This window comes from Nerophis ophidion, linkage group LG09, assembly GCF_033978795.1.
Source record: "Nerophis ophidion isolate RoL-2023_Sa linkage group LG09, RoL_Noph_v1.0, whole genome shotgun sequence".
In the NCBI taxonomy this organism is placed as follows: Eukaryota; Metazoa; Chordata; class Actinopteri; order Syngnathiformes; family Syngnathidae; genus Nerophis; species Nerophis ophidion.
In genome coordinates this window covers 48,835,455-48,855,119 of record NC_084619.1, presented here as the reverse complement: position 1 = coordinate 48,855,119, position 19,665 = coordinate 48,835,455, and the positions used below count along the sequence as shown (strand labels likewise).

Genomic DNA, 19,665 nt, shown 5'->3' with positions numbered 1-19,665 from the left:
CGCAGTCAAGGCGTTGAGGGGTTCCGGTTTGGTAACCGCAGGATTAGGTCTCTGCTTTTTGCAGATGATGTGGTCCTGATGGCTTCATCTGACCGGGATCTTCAGCTCTCGCTGGATCGGTTCGCAGCCGAGTGTGAAGCGACCGGAATGAGAATCAGCACCTCCAAGTCCGAGTCCATGGTTCTCGCCCGGAAAAGGGTGGAATGCCATCTCCGGTTTGGGGAGGAGACCCCGCCCCAAGTGGAGGAGTTCAAGTACCTAGGAGTCTTGTTCACGAGTGAGGGAAGAGTGGATCGTGAGATCGACAGACGGATCTGAGCCGGAAGGCAAAGCTCTCAATTTACCGGTCGATCTACGTTCCCATCCTCACCTATGGTCATGAGCTTTGGGTCATGACCGAAAGGATAAGATCACGGGTACAAGCGGCCGAAATGAGTTTCCTCCGCCGTGTGGCGGGGGTCTCCCTTAGAGATAGGGTGAGAAGCTCTGCCATCCGGGAGGAACTCAAAGTAAAGCCGCTGCTCCTTCACATCGAGAGGAGCCAGATGAGGTGGTTCGGGCAGCTGGTCAGGATGCCACCCGAACGCCTCCCAAGGGAGGTGTTTAGGGCACGTCCAACCGGTAGGAGGCCACGGGGAAGACCCAGGACACGTTGGGAAGACTATGTCTCCCGGCTGGCCTGGGAACGCCTCGGGATCCCCCGGGAAGAGCTAGACGAAGTGGCTGGGGAGAGGGAAGTCTGGGTTTCCCTGCTTAGGCTGTTGCCCCCGCGACCTGACCTCGGATAAGCGGAAGATGATGGATGGATGGATGGATCTTCAAAATGTACCTATTTTTTTACTTTAAAAAACATTAACATAAACATGATGTCTTTTGAAAAAGAAACATTATTATAGATAAGAACAGTGTACTTGTACCTCAAGTAGAAATTTAATTTGCGTATGAAAACACAAAAATTAAAAATAAAGTAATATGGCAGTAATTAAAAAAATAATAAAATTAAGTAAAAATAAAAGTGAAAATTGTGCAAGATAGCACGTTATGGACATTGGAGATAAACAAACAAATGTAAGAAATTTTGCAAGATAGTACCTGACATAATTGCACTTTCTGTCCATGTAAATAAAAATAGTGTGTTCATATATGAGATCTAGTCTTACACATAGAGCTGCACGATTATGGCCGAAATAATAATTCAGATTATTTTTTATTCATAGTGAAATGACTATTATTAATCAGGATTATTCAATTCATTATGTTAGGTAAAACATTGTTGGGTTGTGAATGTGATGCCATCATGTAATTTGTAATGTCTAATAAAAAGGCTATTGATAAACGTTATCAATTATTTAAAGACAAATATTTGTTTTTTTTGTTCATTAATAGTATCAATGTGCCAGCTTTTTCTCATTACAATACGCCTTTATCTCTATTTTTATATTTTGTACATGTACATGCTGTATTGGGAAAGATGCATTAAGAGTTTGATCAGAAATCTATTGTAAATGAATTAACTATACACAATTAAAAAAAAAAATGCTGTGTCACATGAATGTTTTTTAAAGTAATACATTTATGAAATGAACAAACACACAAAATGTAAAAACGTGTTTCCTTTTTGATCTCAATATAAAACACAAAGCAGTTTGACTAATGTTGATAAAGTCTAATTAACAAGCTTTGTTCTTCTTTAACAATGCCAACTGTTTCAGCACAACAGTTTGGCTAACAAAAATAAACAGGAGTGATACCTCACACATCTAATACACAATCTTCACAGCCTTTGTTTAATTCAAAGAGAAGACAAAACATGTTAGCTAGTATGTAAACAATGCAAAAGTTAGCAGCTAAAAAAATACGAGTGAGCATCCCAGTAAACAATCTAAAGATTTTATAAACAAGTTGTGGCAACGTTACTGACACATCGCCTGCTGCATGTTTCCTCACGTCATTAACGCTCAGTCACAGCAGCAGGGTGGTGTGTTCAGAAAATGAAAGCAACATCAAATATTTTTCTCCTCACCGAAATACTTTTATCGTTGGACCGATGCGTTTGTCTCCAATATTGTCCACACCTGCCTCCACCTAATAGCAGCAGTGTGCTCTTGAACTCACGCTGAGACTACAAGGAAATGAAGCGCTCGGCTCCGTTTACTTTGAAAGAAATCTACGGAGCAAAATCTGTGAAGTGGATTTCCGCCGTGTTTCAAGCCAAACGACTTAGTGCGCGTGCGCCGGCGCTGCTGTGAGTCTGTTTCTATGAAGTAAGCAGTGTTGCCTAAAATGCATTAATAACTGACGGTTTTTAGGTAATTAAAAATTCAAACTAGGGCTGGGCGATATGGCCTTTTATTAATATCTCGAGATTTTTAGGCCATGTCCTGATACACGATATATATCTCGATATTTTGCCTTAGCCTTGAATTAACAGTTGATACATATAATCACACCAATATGATTACTCTATGTGTCTACATTAAAATATTCTTGCTCATACTGCATTAATACATGCTAATTTTAAACTTTCATGCAGAGAGGGAAATCACAACTAAGTCAATTGACCAAAACTGTATTTATTATGCATTGGCACAAACACTCATGTCATTTCCAAAACAGAAAGTGCAAGATTGTCAGAGACGTTTTAAAAAAAGCTACTAGTGCACTTTTGTGCATGATGTCACTCACATGACATATCAAAACAACACTAAATTAAAGTGCACTTTTTGTACAGAACGCCACTACAATAGTTTAAAACAAATAAAGTGCACTTTTCTGCATGATGTCACACAAGATATTTCAATATTTCGATGGGGCGGTTTAGCTCGGTTGGTATAGCGGCCGTGCCAGCAACTTGAGCGTTGCAGGTTCGATTCCCGCATCCGCCATCCTAGTCACTGCCGTTGTGTCCTTGGTCAAGACACTTTACCCACCTGCTCCCACACTGGTTTTTAATGTAACTTAGATATTGGGTTTCACTATGTAAAGCGCTTTGAGTCACCCGAGAAAAAGCGCTATATAAATATAATTCACAATAAGTATCAAATAAAAATGAGCTGCATAATAGGAAATCAAATAGTGTATGTCCTTCACTATGTGGTAGTTTACTGCGGACGTTATCTCCTTCTGTTGTTGACTAATTTTTTCATACGGTGTTGATGTTGAAATGGTTGCTTGGCCATTTTGTAGGTGTGGCACGAACGTAGATGTTGACATGCAGAGTTTCAAGCACTTTTCATTCTCTAGCAGATGACTTTTCAAATGATGCTACATTAGTAGAGCTGCTACTTTTTGTTCGCTTTTGCCACTTACTTGATATATTATGGTTGTATGTTCGACATATTCCCGCTTGAAGCCAAACCACCGCCACACGATGAACCCCGTGCTGTTTTTCTTGGTAATTAATTCTCCCTTCATTTGTTACCAGATTCGCACCTTCTTTCTCTCGTATTACCACTCGCACCGCTCCGTTAGCACCACAGCTAATGTTACCATGCTGGTACCTCTCTGCTCCGCGAGGGAGTATACATATGTGACGTATGTAAGAAGGTGCGCTTGTTTTAAATCCCTGTGAAGAGAGACAAGAGTGGGAAGAGCGTGTAGTGTAATGCCCGCAGCTAAAAGCAATTGCGTGAGAACGTATACTCAAATATAACGATATAGTAATTTTCTATAACGCAAAGAGACAAACCCGCGATATATCGAGTATATTGATATATCGCCCAGTCCTAAATGAATGTATGAGAAGCACTAAATTAACTACTAAACCCAAAAAACTCAGATGCCCTGCGCAAATACAAAATAATCAATTATTGATCTGGGATGGGTTCAGCCTCTGTGTAAGCACTTGTTAATATCATGAGTTGCACTGGTGTTCTACTTACCGAGGAAGTTGAGCTTTGACTTGTCTCTGACACATGCTGTGATAACGCTCCACCTTAAGGAAGCCCTGATTAAGAACACGTTGGCAGATCATATCCATACGTTTACATACCTGTAGGACACAAACAAGACATACCTAATGTAAAACAGGTGCATTGTCATTGGCTATAATCAGAATCAGAAATACTTTAATAAGAATAAAAATGGAAAATATATTTGGCTGATTTTCGACCACATTGAACAGCATAACTGTTTTAAGTTGACGTCCCTCTGATTGGCCGATTCACATCGACATATGCTGTTGTCATTGATTTTTGCGTACTTGCGTAGTCGTACCAGAGGCTAACAATCTCTGAAAAAGTTTAGGTATGTGCCAATTGAGGTGATTTTCCACATGGGTAATTTTGTCTGTGTAGGGTTATTTTTGTACCAATAGACAAACAAATAGGTGGATGACATAGTTCACATTTTCCGGAAGTGCCTCGACATCGGAACTTTCGGGTCTGTATGAAGACGACGAAAAAATCCTCACGCGAAATACTCACAGAGAAAAGTTAATTTTACTTTACTTGTAAATATCAGCATTTGTATTGGCTGTGTTTAAAATCCTGAAATATGAAGTCAATCTGTAAATTCCATCATGGTTTTTGAATGTCCTTTTGAGGCGAGGGGCCATAATGTAGCATTACATTTGTGTAGCATTTAATTCAGAAAAAAACTCCATTATGGTCTGATAGTATCATAGTATAATGCGCAGTTATTCTCTCTACTTCGCATTTTATGATGTTTTAATGTAAAAAGGTTGTTTTAAGATTGGCTTTTCAAAAAGGTACCTTATGTTAAAAAGGAAATATGGACGTTAAAAGCAATTTTTTTTTTGCCGGTAATTGTAACGTTGCTACTCAACTTAAATAGGTAAGCTAAAATTAAAAAAAAACATAAACCGGAAGTGTAATTAATGACCACCTAATTTGTATTTCTTCAAAAAAACATTAAACACTAAAACAATTACAAATTAAAATGGAAGATAAACATGTTTAAACACACACATGTAAATAGTATGGCTGTTACAAAGATAGAATGGTAAATAGATTATATGTTTGTTGACATTATTTGACATGAAAGTGTAGGTGTGGTTGTTTTGAAACGACTGATGATCTACACATACAGGTGAGAATAATAAATTGAATTTGCCAGATGTATGTATGCCCTGGCACACCATTATCATCATTTCATGGCCGAAGCAAAATAATATTTTTACACTTTTATACTGAAAAAAACTACACCTACAACTTATTAAATGAAAATATAGAATACAATTACCAGCAGCGGTAAAGTTTAGATCCATGAAGGAAAGAAGAAAGTGAATGAATGATTATAACTGAATAAATGTATATATATGCATAAAAAAATATGTATAATTTTTTAATGAATTAAGTTATGTTTATGACAAACTTTTTCCAAAACAAAATATAAAATACGAGTTATAAGTTATATAGGATAATGCTTACATTCATCATTTGTTTTTAAAAATTTAACAAAAAAGTGGGATCCCAAACATTTACTGTGGGAACCGATTTTTATGACTTGATGGAGTCCCCGGGACCCCATTTTGAAAATTCCCAGCGCCGACACTGACTTTCCCCATGTATTTTAAGCCTTATATCCCGCCCTCTTCCGGCTCGTATGACATAACTATGTACTAACGAGGGCTGGGGGTTATGGCCTTTTATTAATATCTCAATATTTTTAGGCCATGTCACGATACACAATATATATCTTGATATTTTGCCTTAGCCTTGAATTAACACTTCATGCATATAATCACAGCAGTATGATGATTCTATGTGTCTATATTAAAACACTCTTGTTCATACTTCATTAATATATGCTCATTTTAAACATTCATGCAGATAGGGAAATCACAACTAAGTCAATTTACCAGAACTGTATTTATCAAACAGTTATTAAGGAGTGGCACAAACATTTATGTCAATTCCAAAACAGAAAGTGCAAGATTTTCAGAGACATTTTAAAACAAGCTACTAGAGGACTATTGTGCATGACGTCACTAAGATGACATATCAAAACAACACTATATTAAAGTGCACATTTTGTACAGAACGCCACTACAATAGTTTAAAACAAATAAAGTGCACTTTTGTGCATGATGTCACACAAAATATTTAAATAACTGTCAAATAAAAATGAGCTGCATAATAGGAAATCAAATAGTGTATGTCCCTCGCTATGTGGTAGGTTACTGCGGACGTTATCTCCTTCTGTTGTTGACTATTTTTTTCATACGGTGTTAATCTGGAAATGGTTGCTTGGGCATTTTGTAGGTGTGGCACCGGCCGAGATGTTGACATGCTGAGTTTCAAGCACTCTTCATTCTCTAGCGGATGACTTTTCAAACGATGGCACAAATTAGCAGTGCCGATACTTTTTGTAGCAACGCTTTTGCTGCATACTTGACATATTACGGTTGTCTGTTGTACATCTTCCCACTTGACGCCGAACCACCGGCAGACGTTTTTCTTGGGATTAATTATTCCTTCATTTGTTACCAGGTTCGCACCTTCTCTCTCTCATATTACCATTTGCAGCGGTCCGCTAGTATCACAGCTAATGTTACTTCTCTAATCCTCGAGGACGTAATGACGTTGCAGTATGTAACGTATGTAAGAAAGTGCGCTTGTTGTAAATCTCTGTGAGAAGGAGGGACAAGGAAGAGTGTGAAACGGCTGTAGTGTAATGCCCGCAGCTTAAAACAACTGCGTGAGAACGTATAACCGAATATCACGATATTGTCATTTTTTATATCGCACAGAGACAAACCCGCGATATATCGAGTAATGATACCGATTTGGATAGCTAGCATTAGGTATCACTGAATGTAGGGCTGGGCGATATATCGATATATCGCAGGTTTGAATCTGTGCGATATAGGAAATGACTATATCGTAATATTCGAGTATACGTTCTCACGCAGTTGCTTTTAGCTGCGGGCATTTCACTACAGGCAGTACACTACAGGCTCTTCCCACTCCTTCTTGTGTCTCCTTCTCACAAACAGCGAGCGCACATTCTTACACAAGCCACATTATGTCACGTCATACGTCAAATACGTATATGCCCTCGCCCAGCAGAGAGGTAGCAGCGTGGCTAACGTTAGCTGTAATGCTAGCAGACTCGGAGGTGCTGATTCTCCTCCCAGTCCAGTGGTAATACGAGAGAAAGAAGGTGCGAATATTTTAACAAATAGTGATGCAACGGATCAACATTGATCCGTGAGCCGTTCAGATCAATATCTTCGGTTCGGCACACGTGATCCGCGGTCTGATATGGCCTAAAAATATTGCGATATTAAAAAAAGGCCATATCGCCCAGCCCATAACAATGTATATTCCACCATAGCAACATGACTGCCAATTGTTTGTTGCTTCTCTTGGACTGTTTTTTCATTTGTGCACGCACTCTCTGCGCATGTGTCGAAGAGACACAATCATTTTATTGGGGCCGGTAAAAAAATTGTTACACAATCTTAGTAATTGTGGAAAATACAGACAGTTTTAGCACATACATGTATATGTTTTGTTAAACCATGAATGGTAACATAAGCCAGCCAATGGTGATCTTGTTATATTGTTTGCAATTTGATCACAGTGGCATTTTTCAAAAGCTAACAGCCCCTTGAAGCGGCGCATGAAATGAAATTCACTTTGAAAAGTAAAAAAAAATAAACACGCATTAAGTACGTATCGCTTTGTAATGCTACTTAAAGGTCTACTGAAACCCACTACTACCGACCACGCAGTCTGATAGTTTATATATCAATGATCAAATATTAACATTGCAACACGTGCCAATACGGCCTTTTCAGTTTACTAAATTGCAATTTTAAATTTCCCGCGAAGTGTCCTGTTGAAAATGTCTCGGTATGATGACTCGTATGATGACGCGTCGTTTGACGTCTCTGGTTGTAGCGGACATTATTTTCCAGCCCGATCCAAGCTATAAGTAGTCTGTTTTAATCGCATAATTCTTTCTGGACATCTGTGTTGCTGAATCTTTTGCAATTTGTTTAATTAATAATGGAGAAGTCAAAGTAGAAAGATGTAGGTGGGAGCTTTTAGCCTTTAGCCACACAAACACAGTCGGTGTTTCCTTGTTTAAAATTCCCGAAGGCGAAGCTTTACTATGGATCAGAGCGGTCAAGCGAACATGAATCCCGACCAAATGTCAACCAGCAGTTTTCGGTGAGAAAATTGTGGTAATAAGTTTGCTCTTACCGGCGACATCAGCGGAGCTTCCAGCAGCGTGACTGCCACAGAGACAGACTGAGTCAACACACGTACCCGTAGCCACACCCCTCCGATTTTAGGTACAATTTAATCTCTCTAAAACACTAACACAATGGGCAGAAAAGGGATTTTCCATAATTATCATAGTAAATGTGTGTAATAACATCTGCAATAGCCTATTTTATTTTATTTTTTTACTTTTTTTTTTTTTTCTAGTCCTTTACTCTCAATACTTTCATTCACAAATCTTTCATCCTCGCTCAAATTAATGGTGAAATTGTCGTTTTCTCGGTCGAAATAGCACTTTCTGCTGGAGGCAGGCTCCCATTAAAAACAATGTGAGGACGTGAGGAGCCCTCACCCTTGTGACGTCATCGTTTGCGACTTCCGATAAAGTCAAGGCTTTTTTATTAGCGACCTTAAGTTGCGAACTTTATCGTCGATGTTCTCTATTAAATCCTTTCAGCAAAAATATGGCAATATCGCGAAATGATCAAGTATGGGAGCCTCCAACAAAAAGAGCTATTCGGACAGAGAAAACGACAATTTCCCATTAATTTGAGCGAGGATGAAAGATTCGTGCTTGAGGATATTGATAGCTAAGGACTAGAAAAAAAAAAAAATCATGTTTAAAAAAAAAAGGCAATTGCATTGGGACAGATTCAGATGTTTTTAGACACATTTACCAGGATAATTCTGTGAAATCCCTTATCTTTCTATTGTGTTGCTAGTGTTTTAGTGAGATTAATAGTACCTGATAGTTGGAGGGGTGTGTCCACGGGTGTCTTGAGGCCAGTGTCTGAGGGAAGTCGACGGCAGCTGTATGGACGGCACAAGCTCAGCTGATCTCCGGTAAGTGGCGACTTTTAACCACAATTTTCTCACCGAAAACAACTGGTTGACATTTGGTGGGGATCCATGTTCGCTTGACCGCTCTGATCCATAGGAAAGCTTCGCCTCCGGGAATTTTAAACAAGGAATCACCGTGTGTTTGTGTGGCTAAAGGCTAAAGCTTCCCAACTCCATCTTTCTACTTTGACTTCTCCATTATTAATTGAACAAATTGCAAAAGATTCAGCAACACAGATGTCCAAAATACTGTGTAATTATGCAATCAAAGCAGACGACTTTTAGCTGTGTGTGTGCGCAGCGCTAATATTTCCTTACAGTCAGTGACGTCACGCGTACACGTCATCATTCCGCGATGTTTTCAACTAGAAACTCACGGGAAATTTAAAATTGCAATTTAGTAAACTAAAAAGGCCGTATTGGCATGTGTTGCAATGTTAATATTTCATCATTGATATATAAACTATCAGACGGCGTGGTCGGTAGTAGTGGGTTTCAGTAGGCCTTTAATTACTTTAAAACAGCTAGTGGTAAAAACAGACATTGCAACGATGACAGGCACCTGCAGCAGCCGCAGCGTTACACCGCGGTGCTTCACTGGCAAGGATGACCAGCACTGCTGCCAAAAATAGGATTCAGTTCACAACCAACCAATCCCATTTGCATTTTTGCTGTCAACATACGTGCGTGCTTCTCGTGCCACACTTGTTGACTTGTTTTCTTGGTCTGCAAGCTAACGCTGTGTCGGATTTATAAAGAGGTGACCAGTAGTGCCAACTAGGGCTGGGGAAATATGGCCTTTTTTTAATATCTCGTTATTTTTAGGCCATGCCACGATACACGATATACAGTGCCCTCCATAATTATTGGCACCCCTGGTTGAGATGTGTTTTTTAGCTTCCAATTATTTTATTTTTTTTCTAAATAATATGGGACCTTAATGGAAAAAAAGAGAAAAATCCAACCTTCAATACAAGTGCATTTATTCAGTGGGGAAAAAATCCCACATAAAGAAATAATTATTTGACATCAAATAATGTGTGTCACAATTATTAGCACCCCTGGTGTTAATATTTTGTACAACCCCCTTTTGCCAACAAAACAGCACCTAATCTTCTCCTATAATGTTTCACAAGATGGGCAAAGACAGAAAGAGGGATTTTCAGCCATTCCTCTTTGCAGAATCTCTCTAAATCATCCAGAGACCTGGGTCCTCTCCTCTGTACTCTCCTTTTCAGCTCACCCCACAGGTTCTCAATGGGGTTGAGGTCAGGGGACTGAGATGGCCATGGGAGGAGCTTGATTTTGTGTCTGGTGAACCATTTCTGTGTAGATTTGGCCATATGTTTAGGGTCATTGTCTTGCTGAAAGACCCAGTGACGACCCAGCTTCAGCTTTCGGGCAGAGGGCAACAGATTTTGATTTAAAATGTCCTGGTATTTCAAAGCATTCATGATGCCATGCACCCTAACAAGGTTCCCAGGGCCTTTGGAAGTGAAACAGCCCCACAGCATCACTGACCCACCCCCATACTTCACAGTGGGTATGAGGTGCTTTTCAGCATGCGCATCTTTCGTGGTACGCCAGACCCACTTAGAGTGTTTGTTGCCAAAAAGCTCAATCTTGGTCTCATCTGACCAAAGCACACGGTCCCAGTTGAAGCCCCAATACCGTTTGGCGAACTCCAGACGCTTGCGTTTATGATTGTGAGTGAGGAAAGGTTTTCTCCGTGCATGCCTCCCAAACAGCTTGTTGGCGTGTAGACAGCGCCTGATGGTTGATTTGGAGACTTTGTGACCCCAGGATGCTACCATTTGTTGTAATTCTGTAACAGTGAGCTTTGGAGATCTTTTGATTTCTCTTACCATCCTCCTCACTGTGCGTGGTGGCAAAATAAACTTGGGTCCTCGTCCAGGCTTATTTACCACTGTTCCAGTTGTTTTGAACTTCTTAATTATTCCTCTCACAGTGGATATGGGCAGCTGCAGTTGAGTGGCAATCTTCTTGTAGCCTCTGCCTGACCTGTGAAGGTCGACGCACATCTGCCTCACTTGTATGCTGTGTTCCTTTGTCTTTCCCATGTTTAAGAGTGGATAAGAGAAATGGCCTCGGTGTCACGTCATATTTATACCCCAGGGAAACAGGAAGTGATGAATTACTAATTAAATGTTCCTACGTACTCTGGTAAACTTTGTAAACTACTGTAGAAATGACAGAAATGCTTCAATTATATTTATTTCCTGGGAATTGTTAAGGGTGCCAATAATTGTGGAACAGGTGATTTAATGAAAAATAATTATTTTTTAGTCAGGGATTTTTTTATTTTCTTACAATTCATTTGAGTTGAAGGCTACATTTTCCTACAATTTTCAGTGTGACAGTATTCTTCTGCAATAAACACTGAATTTATTTTAAGGCTTTTAACACATCTCAACCAGGGGTGCCAATAATTATGGAGGGCACTGTATATCTCGATATTTTGCTTTAGCCTTCAATTAACACGTGATGTATATAATCACACCAGTATGATGATTCTATGTGTCTACATTAAAACAATGTTGTTCATACTGCATTTATATATGCTCATTTTAAACTTGCATGCAGAGAGGGAAATCACAACTAAGTCAATTGACCAAAACTGTATTTATCAAACAGTTATTAAGCAGTGGCACAAACATTCATGTCAATACCAAACAAAAAGTTGCAGATTGTCAGAGACACTTTAAAACAAACTATGAGTGCACTTTTGTGCATGATGTCACTAAGATGACAAATCAAAACAACACTAAATTAAAGTGCACTTTTTATACACAACGCCACTACAATAGTTTAAAACAAATTAAGTGCATTTTTGTGCATGATGTCACAAGATATTTCAATAACTATCAAATAAAAATGAGCTGCATAATAGAAAATCAAAAAGCGTATGTACTTCGCTATGTGGTAGGTTCCTGCGGACGTTATCTCCTTCTGCTATTGACAATTTTCTTCATACGGTGTTGATGTTGAAATGGTTGCCTCGGCATTTTGTTGGTGTGGCACCCAACGGACATGTTGACATGCAGTTTCAAATGATGCTACATATTAGGAATGCTACTTTTTGTAGCAACGCTTTTGCCCCACACTTGACAAATTACGGTTGTCCGTTCGACATATTCCAACTTGAAGCCAAACCACCGGCAGATGATGGACCCCCTGATGTTTTTCTTCGGAATTAATTCTTCCTTCCTTTGTTACCAAATTTGCACATTCTTTCTCTCGTATTACCACTCGTACCACAGCTAACGTTACCCATGTCGCTACCTTTCTGCTCCACAAGGGCGTATACGTATGTGACATATGTACAAACCCCGTTTCCATATGAGTTGGGAAATTGTGTTAGATGTAAATATAAACGGAATACAATGATTTGCAAATCATTTTCAACCCATATTCAGTTGAATATGCTACAAAGACCACATATTTGATGTTCAAACTGATAAACTTTTTTTTTTTGCAAATAATCATTAACTTTAGAATTTGATGGCAGCAACACGTCACAAAGAAGTTAAAATAAATACTGATAAAGTTGAGGAATACTCATTAAACACTTATATGGAACATCCCACAGGTGTGCAGGCTAATTGGGAACAGGTGGGTGCCATTAATGGGTGTAAAAGCAGCTTCCATGAAACGCTAGGTAATTCACAAACAAGGATGGGGTGAGGGTCACCACTTTGTAAGCAAATCGTCTAACAGTTTTAGAACATTTCTCAACGAGCTATTGCAAGGAATTTAGGGATTTTACCATCTACGGTCCGTAAAATCATCAAAAAGTTCAGAGAATCTGGGGAAATCACTGCACGTAAGCGATGATATTACGGACTTTTGATCCCTCAAGCGGTACTGCATCAAAAAGCGACTTCGGTGTGTAAAGGATATCACCACATGGGCTCAGGAACACTCCATAAAACCACTGTTAGTAACTACAGTTCGTCGCTACATCTGTAAGTGCAAGTTAAAACTCTACTATGCAAAGCAAAACCCCTTTATCAACAATATCATGAAACGCCGCCGGCTTCGTTGGGCCCGAGCTCATTTAAGATGGACTGATGCAAAGTAGAAAGGTGTTCTGTGGTCTGACAAATCCACATTTCAAATTATATTTGGAAACAGAGGACATGTGTCCTCCAGAAAAAAAGAGGAAAATAACCATTCGGATTGTTATAGGCGCAAAGTTCAAAAGCCAGCATCTGTGATGGTATGGGGGTGTATTAGTACCCAAGGCATGGGTAACTTACACATCTGAGAAGGCACCATTAATGCTGAAAGGTCCATACAGGTTTTGGAGCAACATATATTGTCATCCAAGCAACGTTATCATGGACGCCCCTGCTTATTTCAGGAAGACAAGTGTTACAACAGCGTGGCTTCGTAAAAAAAGAGTGCAGGTACTTTCCTGGCCTGCCTGCAGTCTAGACCTGTCTCCCATGGAAAATGTGTGGCGCATTATGAAGCGTAAAATACGATAGTGGAGACCCCGGACTGTTGAACAACTGAAACTCTAAATAAAACAAGAATGGGAAAGAATGCCACTTTCAAAGCTTCAACAATTAGTTTCCTCAGTTTTCAAACGTTTATTGAGTGTTGTTAAAAGAAAAGGGGATATAACACAGTGGTGAACATGCCCTTTCCCAACTACTTTGCCACGTGCTGCAGCCATGAAATTCTAAGTTAATTATTATTTGCAAAAAAAAATTAAGTTTATGAGTTTGAACATCAAATATCTTGTCTTTGCAGTGCATTCAACTGAATATGGGTTGAAAAAGATTGGCAAATCCTTGTATTCCGTTTATATTTACATCTAACACAATTTCCAAACTCATATGGAAACGGGGTTTGTAAGAAGGTGCGCTTGTTTTATCTCTCTGTGAGAAGGAGAGACAACAAAGAGTGAGGAGCGCCTGTAGTGTAATGCCCGCAGCTAAACGTTAAAGTACCAATGATTGTCACACACACACTAGGTGTGGCGACTATATTATCTGCATTTGACCCATCACCCTTGATCAGAGGGGAGCAGTGGGCAGCAGCGGTGCCGCACCCGGGAATCATTTTTGGTGATTTAACCCCCAATTCCAAAAAAAGCGACTGCGTTAGAACGTATACTCGGCCATTGACCAATTATGCATGGCATTCACTTGTGTGTGTGAAAAGCCGTAGATATTTAGGGACCGGGCCGGCATGCAAAGGCAGTGCCTTTAAGGTTTATTGGCGCTTTGTACTTCTCTGTACATAGCGGCGTTTTGAAAAGTCATACATTTTTCATATTGAAACGGATACAAATAATTTTGGATATTACATTTCAAAGCATTTATCTGCCGATATTATCGGCCGATAAATGACATTTCTAGCTGAGTGATTCTAAGTTAAGGGTTATTCTCACTGCTCTGGGAGATGTTTTGGCCAATCTGGCACAATTCTCCCTTTCTTTTCTAAGACGCAACCTGATTGTGATAGAAGAACACTGCTTTGCAAGGGAAAACATTGAAAAAGGTGCTTTCCCAATACTTAAGGCAGTGGTTCTCAACCTTTTTTCAGTGATGTACCCCCTGTGAACATTTTTCTAATTCAAGTACCCCCTAATCAAAGCAAAGCATTTTTGGTTGAAAAAAAAAGAGATGAAGTAAAATATAGCACTGTGTAATCAGTTTCTGATTTATTTAATTCTATAACAGTGCAAAATATTTCTCATTTGTAGTGGTCTTTATTGAACTATTTGGAAAAAAAGATATAAAAATAACTAAAAACTTGTTGAAAAATAAACAAGTGATTCAATTATAAATAAAGATTTCTACACATAGAAGTAATCATCAACTTAAAGTGCCCTCTTGGATTGTAATAGAAATCCATCTGGATTCATTAACTTAATTATAAACATTTCTTCACAAAAAAAGAAATCTTTAACATCAATATTTATGGAACATGTCCACAAAAAATCTAGCTGTCAACACTGAATATTGCATTGTTGCATTTCTTTTCACAGATTATGAACTTACATTCATATTTTGTTAAAGTATTTATAAAGGATTTTTTAATTGTTTCTATTTTTAGAATATTTTCAAAAAATCTCACGTACCCCTTGCATACCTTCAAGTACCCCCAGGGGTACGCATACCCCCATTTGATAACCAGTAACTTAAGGGATGAGAAGGATGTTCAGTGGGGTGACCAAGTCAAAGAAGAGATGAGGACCTCATCAACTGCTGGCAGAAATACCAAAGAGATCACTCTTTTTATCCTCAAGCTCTGTGATCACTTGGATGCTCACTTTCCAGAGGTTGAAATTAAAGAGTGGTCTGCATTTCACATCGAATCACTGAGCTCAGACAATAATGTTGAGTGTGGAGCCACATACAAAAGGCCAATTACCACCATACAATAGGCCCTTTTGCACCACAGGAACTTTTTCAGGAACTTTCCCAACGGAAACCAAAAACTACCCAGGTAGATTTAGTTCTAAGTTTCTCCTAGCTAGCTGGGACTTCTCCAAACTACCCGGAACATTTTCAGGGGTGGGCTGTGCTGTCGAACGCTGATTGGTTGAACACAGTTGGGGATGTCCTAAAACCCCTTTTTCAGACACACGACCGCCATAAGAATATACGCTGTAACATCTTTATTTCTTGTGTATTGCCATTACAACAAACATGAAAACGGACAGAAAGAAGAACGAAAGGAGCTTTTGAAATGCAGGAACTTTTGTGGGGCCTCTTTGTGCTGAAGAACTATTTCAGTGTTTTTACTCAGCCATAGTCATTACACTATATGCAGTTTATTGTTGTTTTAGTTTATACAAGCTTAGTTTCGCTACGCAAAGCTACAAGAATTGGACGGACTCTTTTAACACATATTTACTTACGAAGGAGTATGAAGCCGGACTCGAAGCGGTGACCTCAGTTGCTTACTACTCTGACTTTGTTGGGTACATGTGAAAAAAAAGGAGACAGCACACGAGTGGAATGAAGGTAAACAACATCAGATATAAACTATTTATTTTATAACATGTTGTAAAATTAGTCAGTACGTGTCCATGCACTAAATAAATCCGATTTATCGAATAGTTTGGCCCTAAATGAGCCTCCTACAGCTCATGGAAACACCTTAATCCGATCGTGTTTGGTTTTTGAAAATTCGGACTAACACACCTGGATTATGTGATTGGAAACCAGATCTCTAGAGGTGAGGTATGCGGCGGGAGGGAGACTTCGTGTCAATAAAAACAGCAACAATTGCAATGAAAAGGAGACCGTTTATTTGCTTCTCAAAATAAAAGAACAGATTATGAAGTGCATCAATGGTGGAAAAGAAAGATTTATTTAATAAGGTAGCTAAGGAAATATTGAAAGCCGTCTTAATTCGGAATTCCGGATAAACTATGAAAGAATGATACCTGTATTATAAATTACAAGGAGTGTAATCAAAGCCTACACAAACCTCTTTACAAAGCATTTCCAAACTGATAAACCCTAACTCCGTATTCCACACAACTGGCACGATAGTCCAGAACAAGAGCAAACTTAATCTGGAACAATATCCGGTCGGGGCGTGAACGCTCTTTTCCTTCGGATTCAAAACTACACCAATCCATAGGGCCTTTGCTGCTTTATGAATTAACTCCTACACATTTAAAAGTATTTTTTTCATGATTCTCAGTCCAAAAATTCCTTCGAAAGATCTCTATGCCTTTCTTTACTCCAGAGATGCATCCACTCAATACATTTTTGGGAGTAGCGTCATGTTCATAGCGCAATCCAAGATCATTTCTTGTTGCTGTCTGTTATTTGACATCAGCATAGCAATTAGAGACGTAATTTTCTAATCTGTGGCAATATTACAGAAGACATCACACACTTTATTTTTTAAACCATATCGTTTTGTATATTATTGCCTTGTATTTCAATAACTTCTTTTTTTGTAAAATAATTGACCTAATATTGTCCGTTTATTTACATGGTATCAGTATATAAATATACTAAACCACCCTTCCATATGTCATCAGTCTGATTTGTATAAACTACCCTGAGCTGTGAAATTTAGCGAAAACACAAACCGCCACTCCTAGAGGAACCCAGATGTTCCAAGGACCAAAAGTTCCTGAACTATTGGTGGCAAAGGCCCTATTGCTACACTGGTAGAGAAGAATGAGGCCATTTTCCACCACCTACATATAGAGGCCATTAACAGTGAAAATGCTGAATTCAAGTCAATCATGAAGCAAAAACCTCAACAAGGCTCCATCAGCACATTCTCAGATATGGCGGCTGCAGCACTCCGATGTGAGGAGCTAAAGGAGATCTCATAGCGTGTGGATATTTGTGTCACATTTCAAGCATCCAGTGCTGATTGTGAAAGAGGCTGTAATCACTGGACAAGTGAAAAGGACAAATTAGGAAAATGGTGACATTTATTTTCTATATCAGACCTGTGTTGTAATTTATTTAAAACAATTAAAAAAAAAAAAATATTCATACTAAACGATAAGGAGAAATGCAAATAAAGAAACCGTATTGTTAAATACTTGGTATGAATTTGATCCTTATCACATACTTGTTGTACATAACAAATCATTATGCATAGTGTGAATGTTTTTTTATCTGTCTCAATTCTTCCAGAGACGGACCCCCACACAGAATAGATCTGGTCCTCACCAGGATATACAAGTTGCAACTTACTACAACAGGGATATCTAACTGGCGGACCAGGGAATGACACCATAACAGCCCCCGAGTTCAGTTTAAAACTTGAGGGACAAACATCTTTGTAACAAATTCCTAAAAACACTGGAACTTGAACAATTGTAAACACATTGGCTGATCCTTGCACTGACATTCAACCTTACTAGCCAAAAATAGAACACTGGGGTCTAAACTTGTGATTTACATAACTGAGGCCTTACTCAAGGCACTCTTTTAAGTCCAGGGTTTCCCGCAGCGCTTTGTTAAGGCGGCCGCTTTAGCAACAAAGAGCCACCGCCTAAAGTCTTAACAAGCTGCTACGCTTCGTACCGCCTCTGCCTCTGACAGTAGGTCTCTGCAGCACCCAGTATTGTCCAACCCAAAGAACCATCTGACTGGATACACACAGAGCGGTACTAGCCAATCAGCAGTGCGTATTCAGAGAACATGTATCAGCCAATCAGTAGTGCGTATTCACAGTGCATAGTGTCAGTGCCAGGCAGAGAGGAGAGACGGTGGATTAGGCAGAAAGGTGTTTAGCAGGTGAGCATAATGTAGCGAACTCTCCCCTAATTACAAACCCTGTTTCCATAGAAGTTGGGAAATTGTATTAGATGTAAATATAAACGGAATACAATGATTTGCAAATCCTTTTTAACCCATAATCAATTGAATGCACTACAAAGACAAGATATTTGATGTTCAAACTCATAAACTTAATTTTTTTTTGCAAATAATAATTAACTTGGAATTTCATGGCTGCAACACGTGCCAAAGTAGCTGGGAAAGGACATGTTCACCACTGTGTTACATCACCTTTTCTTTTAACAACACGTTTGGGAACTGAGGAAACGAATAGTTGAAGCTTTGAAAGTGGAATTATTTTCCATTCTTGCTTTATGGACAGCTTCAGTCGTTCAACAGTCCAGAGTCTCTGCTGTCGTATTTTACGATTCATAATGTGCCACACATTTTTGATGGGAGACTGGTCTGAACTGCAGGCCGGCCGGGAAAGTACCCGCACTCTTTTACTACGAAGCCACGCTGTTGTATCAGGTGGCTTGGCATTGTCTTGCTGAAATAAGCAGGGGCGTCCATGATAACGTTGCTTGAATGACAACATATGTTGCCCCAAAACCTGTATGGACCTTTCAGCATTAATGGTGCCTCCACAGATCAGTAAGTTACCCATGCCTTGGGCACTAATACATCTCCATACCATCACAGATGCTGGCTTTTGAACTTTGCGCCTATAACAATCCGAATGGTTATTTTCCTCTTTGTTCTGGAGGACCCCATGTCCTCTGTTTCCAAATATAATTTGAAATGTGGACTCGTCAGACCACAGAACACCTTTCCACTTTGCATCAGTCCATCTTAGGCGACCTCGGGCCTAGCCAAGCCGGCGGCGTTTCAGGGTGTTGTTGATAAATGGGTTTGGCTTTGCAAAGTAGAGTTTTAACTTGCACTTACAGATGTAGCGACCAATTGTGGTAACAGAGTGGTTTTATGAAGTGTTCCTGAGCCCACGTGGTGACGTCCTTTACACCCTGATGTCGGTTTTTGATGCAGTACCGACTGAGGGATCAAAGGTCTGTAATATCCTCGCTTACGTGCAGTGATTTCTCCAGATTCTCTGAACATTTTGATGATTTTACGGACCGTAGATGGTAAAATCCCTAAATTCCTTGCAATAGCTCATTGAGAAATGTTGTTCTAAAACTGTTCGACAATTTGCTTACAAAGTGGTGACCCTCACCCCATCCTTGTTTGTGAGTGAAATACTTAGCATTTCATGGAAGCTGCTTTTATACCCAATCATGGCAACCAACTGTTCCCAATTAGCCTGCATACCTGTGGGATGTTCCAAATAAGTGTTTGATGAGCATTCCTCAACTTTATCAGTATTTATTGCC

The 19,665-nt window shown here is 39.4% G+C and overlaps 1 protein-coding gene across 2 annotated transcripts in view; it reads right to left on the bottom strand.

The window, feature by feature from the left end:
* fbxo28 (F-box protein 28) overlaps window positions 1–19,665 on the bottom strand; it is a 38,194-nt gene that overhangs the window by 12,929 nt on the left and 5,600 nt on the right. The window contains exons 2-3 of one of the 2 annotated variants that reach the window (XM_061911114.1): window positions 15,934–15,987; window positions 3,882–3,991 (exon numbers count right to left, since the gene is read on the bottom strand). In XM_061911114.1, the coding sequence (XP_061767098.1) occupies window positions 3,882–3,979 (98 nt within the window). In that variant the 5' untranslated portion in view covers window positions 3,980–3,991; window positions 15,934–15,987. The remainder of the gene's footprint in view (window positions 1–3,881; window positions 3,992–15,933; window positions 15,988–19,665) is intronic. The other variant, XM_061911113.1, reaches the window with a different exon arrangement.